Here is an 11792-nt window from a genome sequence, read left to right as displayed (position 1 = left end):
TGTCAAGTCCAGGTGCTTATTACATCTAGAACAGCTCCAGAGAAGCAACCTACAGATACTTCAGCCTTCTCTCACAGACACAGATGCTTCAACTGGACCTGTTACTTCTGACCTATCCTCAGATGGTTCCACAGACCCTGGACAACAAGGAAACAGCCAACTCTTAAGACTGGACAAACATCCCTACCCCCACTTTTCTGGACTCTCTAAAAACATCGCCCCAAACAAGCATGAAGCAGTTAAGAGATCACAACGACCCAATTCCTGGTCCACCATCGCCTCTAATTTTTCTTTTTTAATTAAACAAAAATGGGGAAATGTTGGGATTCTGTAAACCCCACCCCTCAGTTGCTTAGCAACAACCAGGTATGCCCCACCCCTCAATTACCCAGCAGTGGCCAGGTATGCTCCACCCCAGTGACCTGACACTATAAAAGGGCTGCTTGACCCCTCCTCTCTCTCTTGGCCTCTCCTGCCCTTGTGCTCTTGCAGCCTTGCTCTCCCATTTCCCTTCCCCCCTCTCTCCCACGTGCTCATGACCGGCCTCTACTCCTCTACTTCTCTCTCTCTGCCTCTACCACCCTCTTAACTCTCCCATGACCTGAATAAACTCTATTCCGTACTTACTAAAAAAAAAAAAAAAAAAAAAAAAAAAAAAGAAGGAGCTTTGAGCTTGAGGCCCTCTAGTCTATCGGGATTTTCAGCCTCTAATAAACTTGATTCATTCCACCAACTTATCATCCAAATCCTGGCCTCTGAGAAGCAGCAGCCAAGATATGAACTCCAATAACATCCTCAGAAAGGATCTTTACTTAACTAGAGTTTGAAAGACCCAAATTCAAAGCCCAAGGACAGAAGATGTATGGCACAAGGACCAGCCATGCTCACATGGGAAGCACCTTCACTGTGAGGACCTTCTTGGGGAGGATACACTTTGCCCTCTCCTGATTACTGGAATTTTTCAAATGAAATCAGACACACAGACAAAATGAGATGTGTGGAGAGATCCCACCATGCTGGCCTTCTCCAAAACCAGCTTCTATCACAGAGCCTGACTGTAAACACGGTTATTCTGAAGGGTTTTTCTTTCTTTCCTTTCTCTTTTTTCTTTTTTCTTTTTCCTTTTATAATGTGTAACCAAACACTGTTTGGACCATTTGAAAAGAAAATCTTGAGAAAGTTCCTGCAGAATGTCTAGCTTTGAGTAACATAACTTCCTGGTATCCTCTCCAAAGTAAACTCAAAACAAAAATGTATGAAAGGGTTACTGGCTTTGTAGAATTCTCCCAGTGCAGTTATTGAGAACAGGTAATTCTGCTGATTCTTAGAACTGCCCTGGAGCCCGTTCTTTGGGAATTAAGGAGTCATCCAAGATTAGAGAAGTCTGTCCATCCTATATTAAGATAATAAAGTATATCTCTGATAAGAGAATGTTTGTCATTGTCTCACAAAACAATCTCTTGGTACTGGAGAGACGGTTCAGCCGTGAAGAGCACAGGTTACTCCGCCAGAGGTCATGAGTTTAATTTCCCAGCACCCACATGGTGGCTCACAGCATCTATGACTGCAGTGCCCTCTTCTGGTGTGCAGGTATACATGCAGACAAGTCACCCATATACTTAAGATATATACGTGAATAAATAAGTCTCTTTAAAAACCTTTAATTTCAACCCAAACAATAACTGATAAATGAGAAAAGGAGTGGCTGGACCATTACCCTCCCCCATATCCTCTGTTTCAAAGATTTAATAGGATGCTGTCAACTTAGGTCAGAGGTGTGGCCACTAGGGAGTTATCTAAAATCTTCATAAGTCCCTGGCTCTTATCATTTTGTAAGGATAGGTTCAACTCATACCTAACATATGAAAACATACCCAGGTTAGAGATTATACATTCTACATACATATATATACATATATATACACACACACATATATTCCTGTTTAAACATTTGAAATTAATCACTTGTCATAGATATTTTTATTGTCTCAGGTTTGTTTGTTTCATTTTTGCTGTTTCATTTGTTCATATTTTGAATCTGAGCACATTTCTGCCAAGTCTCAAACACTGTGGAGATCCTTGAAAACCTTGCGGATTCTGCACATTGCTGGGGTGCCAACCAGATAAAGCAGTGCTGTTTCCCAATGCTCTTTACAAGATGTAGTAAGAGGGAAGCATTGCAGAATTTGTTGGGGAAGGGGGTACACTGGGAGAAGGTTCCTCTCTGGATTTGGTACTATCGGTGAGCAGAATTACCACCATTTAAAGAGCATAATTGGCTTCATTTGTGATTCCAGACTGGAATACTGCCTCATTCTAGAACACTGAGTAGACTTTCCAAAGGGCTGAGTAGAAGAGTGATCTGTGCAGACAGGAAAGGACTGAAGGAAGCCCAGATGGGCCATTTCCAAAGTAGTATCCTTGTGAGGTGGGGACAGAGAAACAGAGCAATAGGAAAATAATAACAATCAATTAACATCATGCTTTTTAGAAAGCATCAGTGCAGGGGTTGTGACTAGAAACTGGACCATGTCCTGACACCTCGGAAAGCCAGAAAAGCGGCCTCAGTTCAGGTTGGTGGCACAGAGCTTGGGTATGAGTGACCCCATGTTGACTGTCAGTCACATCCCAGAAGCCTGTTTCGGGCTTTCCCATTGTCTTCATGTTAGCAGTACTGAGAAGCTGTGACTGCAAGATTCCACCGCCATGCCCAGCTCCTGAGTCGGTGTATGACCAGGTTAGCCCTCTTCACACCGATGCCACAAAGTTCAGGAAACACGAGCAGCAGTTTGTGCCTTAAATAGCTCACAGGTCGATCTTCTACTCCCTGTGCTAAAATTCCCTTTGCTTTAGATTTTATTTCAAAATTATTTTATCTTGCTCAATTGATTGTCAATAAGCTTCCTCCAATCCTTCATGGATCAAGGCAGCCTATAAAATAAACCAGTACATAAATGGCATTACTGTTCCCTATCGCCTTTCTCTCATTTCTCTAATGGATCTTACTGACTGTGATTTTCTAGTAAAATGGAGCTCGGTGCTAAGAGTTCTGACCGCCTGCCTGCCCTGTGTTTTTTTAAGGATTACTTCACTAAGTCATCCTGAGAATTCTAATCATAGGACAGACGGCATCCTACCATTTTCAGATAAGGAAACTGAGGCTTCGACAAATTAAATGATTTACCTAGGGCCATCCAGCCAATAAGAGGCAGAGCTGCAATTTAATCCTAGGGCACCCACTCCACAGCTACTGCAGAGCCTGCTGCTCCTTCATGGATGCCATTTCTAGGATTCCCTGGAGAATCTAGAAATGGGCTGGGCTCCTGGAACCAGTGCTTCAGGTAGTTACAAGCTGCCCAAAGTGGCTTCCAGGGTCCGAAGTGCAGGGATCTGTACCCCTCCTGGCTGTAGCTTCTCAGTTCAGTTTCCCTCTTCCCCACCCTCATCTTATTTCAGAGTCTGGTCCTGTCTGCAACAGCCTGTGAGGTGATCTCTCCCTGCCTGCGGCTCTGCTTCAACCCGAGTCTGAAGCATTTGTGCAAGTAGATGTCTTCCCAATCATAAAATAAACCCCAGTTTCCTGTCTTGTATTCAGGACCATTTACAATCTGTTCTTAGTCCATCCAGATAAACTGTGGCTGAACAGTGTAGTCATCAGTACTTAGACAAGAGGATATACCAATGCCTGGAGGCCCTGTGCACATCAATCTCCTTGTGTCTGGTGAGCTACACACCTTTTAAGTGCTAGATCAAATACCCCATCTCCATCATAAAATGTTCTCTCAACCCCCTTATCCCCAACCGAAGCACACGGCGTTGCTACTTGGACACGGGTGAATGTCCAAACAGTGGCTGGCTTCCCTGGACATTTTTTGAAAAGATCTAAAATTTAACTACCGGAAGCACGTATACCCAATTCCCCCAACTCAGGGCTGCTACTAATTTGTTTCTTTGGAAAAAACTAAAGCAAGACCTTATGGGACATTGCACATGTCTGTCCATAGAGCTTTTCTTATTTATTGTACTTTTTTTTTTTTTTTTTTTTTTTTTTTTTTGGTTTTTGAGGCCTGTGGGCTTGGGTTTGGGATAGCTCAAATAACCCAGGTTGGCCCAGGCTCGATCCTCCTGGTCTCATCTCTTAACTCTTAGCATTACAGGAGTGAGACATGATCTTCTATAGAGCTTTGAGTGAGCTAGACGGCATCCATCACTTTCTTGCTGGGCTGTGTATAAAGCACAGTGTACAAAATTCTCCTGCTTCAGACGCACTAGCCCTGCTACCACAAGAACCGATCAACTCCCATCTGCATATTAAAACTTCAACACGCAGCCAGATGCTACTTCCTCTGTAAGCCCCTCCCCTGCCCCTCGAGGATGTCACTTCCTCTGTAAGCCCCTCCCCTGCCCCTCGAGGATGTCATTTCCTCTGTAAGCCCCTCCCATGCGCCTCTAGTATGTCACTTTCTCTGTAAGCCCCTCCCTTGTTCCTCTGCTATACTCATTCCCTCTTTACGTTACTGTCTTTCCATACTGCATCCAAATTCTTACTTGCTTGGTCTCTGCTGGAGTGTGCTCTCTTCAAGGACAGAAACCATGTCTGTTACCTCACAGGCTCAAATGCTAGGCTCTTGGGCGCCTTTTACCCTCAAGGCTGAGTGTGGAACACACCGATGTCAGCTTCTTCTCTGACTGAGATTTCACTTCCTGAGATTTCAGTTACTTGCCCTCGATTATACGTTGGTCATATTAAATGGAAAACTCCGGAAGCAATTCCTAAGTTATTGTTGTTACTGTTATTTTTTTATAAGCAAGATTCCTTTTTTAGAAATTTAATTTTATTTTCTCTGTATTGGTGTCTCTGTAACTGTTACAGTTGTGAGCTGCCATGTGTATCCTGGAGATTGAATCCAAGTCCTCTGGAAGAGCAATGAGTAACCTCTAAGCCATCCCTCCAGCCCTGCCCCTATTATTTTGTTTTGTGAGAAAGAATTCTTTGTGTAGTCCTGGTTGCCCTGGAGCTTGCTCTATAAACCAGGCTACCCTCAAACTCGAGAGATCCACCTCTGTTTCAGGCATGCTGAGATCAAAGTCAGGCGCTACCACCACTACCACGACCTAAGTTTTAAATAGTGCATAATATATTGTTATAATTGCTGCTTAATTATTAGTTGTGTTAGTAAGCTCTTGTAACTATAAGTTAAACATTACCATAGGTATGTATTTCTAGGAAAGAGAATGCATGTGTGCGTGCATGTGTATTCTAGTGGTATTCATGGTTGCAAGCATCTATGCACTGCCTTAGGTAAGGACACTTTTAGGCTGAAAGCAGCATCCGCAGATTGATACTACTCAGTTCAGAACCTTCACACAGCCGCCCACTTCTTCCTGATGCGGTACAAATTTCCCAGTCAGTACACAGGCACATAGTCAGCCTGGCTCTCCAGGCCTACCACTCCCACCCAGAGTGGGACCAAATTTATCTATGTTGGGCTTTCCAACACCACCTTGTGACCTTGGAGTTTCCTACTGCAGTGCTCTTTCTCCTCTCTACCTGTCAGACTGCTATGCAAACCTCAAGGCCCAGTCCCAATGTCACTTTTCTCCCTAAAGTGTCTCATCAGCAGAGGTGATTGACCTCTTTCTGCTGATGCCCAAAGTCCTTAGTTATTCAACCATTCCCCAGTTATTCAGGGTCTTCTTGGGTTGCTCTGATGCCAACACTCTGAGCTTGGGTGTTGGCAGGCTGTAGCATAGTTCAGTGCACACAGTTGGTGAGCAATACGTCATTGATAATTACTTAAATCAATAAGTAATTGATTTAGAGAATCTACACTACACCTGCAGGTGAAGTAACAGTGAGCCCAGACCCAAGGAGCCAGAAGGGAATGGCCTTCCCTTTACCTCAAGGAGAGCGCTTGTCTCAGGGAGGGAGGCTGGGGTTGCCCCTCCTTCCTTCCCCAGCCACAGTTACAGAGGCAGAGCTGGTGTGACAGGCATTTTCCTTGGCTCCACCTTCTTTCTTTACCCCCAAACACTGAACAGATTCCCAGTTCCTGCAGGACAGGAGTCACCTCAAACACAGCACATACAGGACACATGTTCCCCACCCCAGGGCACCTCTGCAGCAACATGGCCCAGACAAGCGCCTTCCTCCGCAGCCCTGGGTACCTCACCTCTGCCCCAAAGGCCACCCTGCTCTTCAGCCTGGTCCTCAGCTCTTTCTACTTGTCCTGCGGTACAGGTAATAGTTTTGAGCTTTAGTCTTGGCCACCTTGGAAAGGGGAGGGCAGGACTGGGGGGAAGGGGAGGATTCCTTGGCCAGGGTTGGTCCAGCAAAGAGGAAAGAGGAAACAGAAGTCCCTTCCCTAAAGGATTAGGCACAGAGCAGGGTGGGAGTCGGCTGGGGGTGTCTTGGGTTCCTGGCAATCAATTCCTTTGCTAGGGCAGCAACAATCATCCTTGCAGACCCTTGCCACAAAACACAACACAACAAAGCTGCTAACTTGCTGGCAACTCACTCATCAGGGGACCAAACTGGGAGAAAGGGGTACAGCTCCCCTGCTGTTTCCTCTGCTAAGGATGGGCCCTCACCTTCCCTTCCCACAGCAGAGGCTCCTTCCAACCCAGGCTGCCTAGGCCAATTGGAAATTGGAAAGGTACCCTGGGCTATCTAACCCCCTCCCCACCCTCACCCCAAGCCTCCTCAGGGCAGGCATCAGAAGCAGTTTCTCACCCCGGTTTCTTTTCTCACATCTGAAGAGGCCTGGCTGTCCTAGCTGGGCTCTACAGCCTGAGCATCTAGGGGTCTGGCTTCCTCTTTCCCGCTTCTGACTCTGACCTTGCCTCAAGCTTCCTCGGAGGGGGGGGGGGGTGTGCACTCCCTGACACACCTTCTTCATGGCTTCTCATTATTTTTCCCCCATTCATTTACTCTGTCCTGAGAATACTCCCAGGTGGAGAGACAAGAAAGAGCAAGGCTAAGGACATGATTTGGTTTTTGAAGGGAATTTCTAATGTCCAGGAATCAGTTTCTCCAAAACATGGCTGGGCTCTACGCTATGTAAATAATTTACAACAGTAGCCAGATTGTATCAAGGCTATTAGCATACCTCTGGCTGGATGGAGGGACTAGGGACTGGATGGCAGCAGTTTTGTGGCTGTGGTTAAGCAACCACTTTCTTCCTCAATTACCCGGCTCCGTGTAAACACCACCTCTGAAGGACAAGCTGACCCACAGGCAGTGGGGCATTAAGAGCTCATAATTTCCAGAAAGGCTCTTCAAAAGTCAGTCTCTCAGGCTGGGGCACAGCTCACTTGGGGAGTGCTTGTCTAGTACGTGCAAAGCCCTGGGCTCAATCTGCAGCATCCCATGAACCCCGAAAGGTGGTGCATACCTGTCACCTTAGTACTTAGGAGGTAGAGGCAGGAGAATCGGGAGTTCAAAATCATTCTCAGCTGCATAGCAAGCACAAAGATAGCCTCAGATACAGGAGATCCTATCTTTACAAAGACGAATGAACAAACAAAATCTCTTGGTTTTAATCTGCCTATTTAGATTAGTACTTGAGAGGATAGATTCTTTGTCCGTGGTAAATGTGTCTGGTTGAACTGCAATTCCAGTAAGGTGGCCACCAGCCTACTGAACACACATCAAACATGAGTGGGGTAAGTATTCAACTTAAGTTCATTAAAAAAAAAAACAAAACAAAACAAACAAAAAAAAACTCACCATAAATAGCCACAGGATCAAGGAACTGGTGTCTCCAGTATTGTGGATCTTGCCACCCTCCGCCAGAAGACACGGGGACACAGCTTTTCTTCCCTCTCAGTGTTTGTCTCCATAACCAAGCCCTGCTCCACAAACTCCTGACAGAACTTTTATAATTCCTTCTAACGTCTTCGTCTGCCTGTTTGTTTGTTTGATCTTCCGGTCCCTTACTTGGCAGTCGGGAGACAGTTCTAAGCCTCCACTTTTCTAAGCTGTGGATTTGCTCACTGGAGATGTACTTTTTGTTGACAACCCACAGAAATGAAGAATCACGATCGGATTTATTTTTTTTTTATGTTGTTGTTCACATGTTGGAAAGAAACTAAATCTGCTGTGAAAGAAACAGTCTAAACTATTCAGTGTTTGATTCAGTTCACACTGGAGTGACCATCCGAGAGCCAAGTGCAGCGGGTCTGGTCACTGAGGAGCTTATTTCGTTTTGTTCGGTTTTCTCCTTTTGAGACAGGGTCTCACTATGTAGCCTGGGCCGGCCTTGCTATGTGGATCAGGCTGGCCACAAACTCAGAGACCCCTCAACCTCCTCCTGCCAAGTGCTGGGATTAAGACGTATGTATGCCCCCATGCTCCTCTGAAAAGCATTTTTGTTTTTAACAGAAGATAAAGTATGAAGTGACAAGAAGATAGGATGGTACTTGGGTCAACTCAGCACAGAAATAGCTTGCACAGTCATGTTTATTCCCACACTCTTCATAGTGGGGAAGAAACAGAACCAGTCTGGATGTCCATCAACAGATGAACCAATATAGGACATATGTACAGGTGCATGAATTTTATTCAGACATAAGGGATACAATTATGTCATTTTCAGGAAAATGGATGGAATGAGAAGTCACATTGAGAGGAATGAGCTGAACCCTGGAAGCATATTTCACAATTCTGTGTCTTATGTGGAATCCAGACAAATGTAGGGAGATTATCTGTCTATTACATGAATGTGAAAGGGGGGTTGTTCTAGTTTGCTCCTCTGTTGATGTGATAAAACACTGACCCAGGCTAACTTTAGGAGGACAGGGACTCTGAAGGACCCCAAGGCAGAAACCTGGAGGGAGGAATGAAGCAGAGGTTGTGGAGGAGCAAGCTAGTGGCTCACGAAGCTTGCTTCCTTATACAAACTAGGACCACCTGCTTAGGAACAGTACCATCCACAGGGACTGGGCCCTTCTACACATCAATCTTTAAAACCTCCCATATCTGAATGGAGGATGTGGCTCAGAGCTAAAGAGCACTTGCTGCACTTGCAGAGGTCCCAGGTTCAGTTCCTGGTTCACAGATCTAGGGGACCCAAGGCCCTCTTCTGGCCTCTGTGGGTACCAGTCATACATGTAATGGCCACACATAATGGAAGCCAAAGCATGCATACACGTAAAATAAATCTTGGGCAGGAGAGATGGCTCAGTGGTCAAGAGCACTGACTGCTCTTCCAGAGGTCCTGAGTTCAATTCCCAGCAACCACATGGTGGCTCACAACCATCTGCACTGGGATCTGATGCCCTCTTCTGGTGTGTCTGAAGACAGCTACAGTGTACTCACGTACATAAAATAAATAAATAAATCTTAAAAATAAACCTCCCACATCAATCTTTAATCAAGAAAACGCCTCTGCAAACATGCCTACAGGTGTTGGACTACGGCAGTTCCTCAACTGAAGTTCCCTTTCCCTAGTGATTCTTTACCCCAAATTGACACAAACTCAACAGCACAGAGGTTACTTGGAAAGAGGAGAGGGCCCGTAGGATAGCAGAGGGGGGACAAGAGTTGGGAGCAGGAGGAAGAACACGTGCAGAACACATGATCTTCATATTTGAACGTCATAATGAAAACTTATTTTGTACGCAGATTTAAAAATTAAAAATGAAACCTCTCTGTTACTTTACAAGTTTCAAGAAAGGCGAGCATAATCTTTCATTCGGGCTTGTAAAACAAACTCCACAGACTGGAGGAGGTCTTTGACAGAAAGGTACTTGATCACCATCCTGCAGGTTGGATGTCTAGGGCAAGTTTGGGCAGGTTTGGGCTCTTCCTCCTGGGGTTAAAGATGGCCTCTGGCTCACTGTGACCTCAAATGGCCATTCCTCTAGGCCCCAAATTGGTGGTGTCTCTTCCTCCTCCTTTCTGTTTTGGTTTTATTTTTGAGACAGGGGCTCCAACAGACCAGGCTGGCCCGGAAATGAACAGATATCCACCTGCCTCTGCTTCCCGAGTGCTGGGATTCCCGACCCTGCCCTCTCTGCATTAGGACTCTGTACCCTCATTTAACCCAAGTTACTTCTTTTGTCTGTCTCCACTGTTGAGTTGGGGCTTAGCTGCTGAGTGAAGGGAGCTCAATGTATTCCTCACAAGTCTCTGTGTAGTCTTCACTGGGACTCCTAGACTATACCATTATTTGGTACTCACACACAAAACAATTTAAACCCTCTGCTGGGATTCGCTCAGACTACTTGCCTTTCCTTGCAGAAGCCAGCAGTGGCAACTCAACCCTGAGTATACACCATCCAGACCCCGGGACCCTGGAGCAGTGCGCCAGTAAGTTTCTCCTGTCAACTGCCTCGATCTTCAAACCACCCCTGGATCTAGGAAAAAAAACTTGGGCTCGTCTCTGTCCATTAACCTGCGTCAGGTGGCTCACAGACAGCCTGATCCTCCCAGACAGTGGGGGAGGGGGAATGTCCCAGCACTGTTCACAGAGCAGATTAAAAGCTAGCTTGGCTTTGATCAAAATTTAGTCGCATGCTCTTTGGCACTGGTGGGTCTAATGACCAGCAGCCAAAGGTGAAATGGGGTGAGAAGCCCATTAAAAGTAGCTGCTCCAACCTCTGCCCAAAGCCAGAGCTGGCTTCTGGACGCTATTTTCATTCATTCCCCCCCCCCACCCCACCCCCATTCCCATTCACCTTCTCGACGTGTTTCCAGGAGCAGGATGCTTAGGAAGCACAAAGGAATCTCTATCACATTTGTCCAATCAACGGGAGGTGTTGCTTCATCTTAACTCTTTATCCCATCCTCATCAAATGACCAACTGTGCACTTACAGATAGGGAAGGAGCAACAATAAATACCTAGGGGGCCGAGAATAAGCTTTTGGGTCTACAAAGCAGTGAGCCCTGCTTCTGCCATATTGTGATCTTGGTCTTCTTTGGTTTGGGATTCCTTACATGAAGTAGGAATCGTTGAACCACCCGAGGGCTGGAGTGTAGGTCATATCCTCTTTCAAGTTCCCGGGTTCAGTACCCAGCTCCAAAACAGTGGTAATAACAGTACTGTTACCTTAAGCGCATAAGGTAGCAAAGAGGTAAGGATTTAGTGTACGCTTCACAAGTAGCGAGTGACTCTAAACATCAGCTGCTGTCCCGTGTTCTCAGTCTAACTCGAGGGGGAGCAGGTATGGCTGCCGTCTTACAGTCCCGTTCTTCCTCTCCCATCAGACATCGACTTCTGCCCGCTCGCCTCCCTGTGTTGCCGGGCTTCCGTGGACGAGTATGGCTGGATCGCTGCGGCGGTTGGCTGGAGTTTCTGGTTCCTCACCCTCATCCTGCTGTGCGTGGACAAACTGGTGAAGTTAACTCCAGAGGAGCCCAAAGACCTGGGACCATGAGCTGTGGGCCCCAAGGATGGCTATTTCTACCATGTGTGGGTACCGGGAGGGGGCGGGAGATGCTTCTAGAAGCCGGGCTTCTGTCACTTTAAAGTCACGTGTTCCTCGAAGTCTCTGGCTCCGTCATTATGGATGATGCCGTGGATAAAACCCAGGGCCCTGTATAAGCCACACATGCACTTGGCCATCAAGCCTCCCCTCATGGCTGCAAACTAATTCAGCTACTTTTCCAGAAGGAAGAAGGTGAGGTCAGAGCTGTCCCAAGGACCTGTGTGTCTGAATGACCTTCATTCACCAGAGTCCCTACGCTGACACTTCCCATCTACCCCATGCTTTCTTCTGGGTGCACATGAAACCTAAGGCAGCCTTTTAGTGGACAGGTTTGAAACGCAGGACATTGGCTCCTCCTACT

The 11792-nt window shown here is 46.4% G+C and overlaps 1 protein-coding gene across 1 annotated transcript; it reads left to right on the top strand.

Moving 5' to 3' along the window:
- Positions 1 to 6096: 6096 nt before the first annotated feature.
- Positions 6097 to 11380, top strand: TMEM213 (transmembrane protein 213; the record flags this gene model as incomplete). The annotated part of the gene is made up of 3 exons (XM_080932407.1): positions 6097 to 6241; positions 10244 to 10312; positions 11211 to 11380. The coding sequence occupies 3 exons, from the start codon at positions 6097 to 6099 to the stop codon at positions 11378 to 11380; spliced, it is 384 nt and encodes a 127-aa protein (XP_080788533.1).
- Positions 11381 to 11792: the final 412 nt, after the last annotated feature.

Source organism: Micromys minutus, assembly GCF_963924665.1.
Source record: "Micromys minutus genome assembly, chromosome: 18".
In the NCBI taxonomy this organism is placed as follows: domain Eukaryota; kingdom Metazoa; phylum Chordata; class Mammalia; order Rodentia; family Muridae; genus Micromys; species Micromys minutus.
Note: the sequence above shows the minus strand (reverse complement) of the source record. Positions and strands in the feature narration are given on the sequence as shown.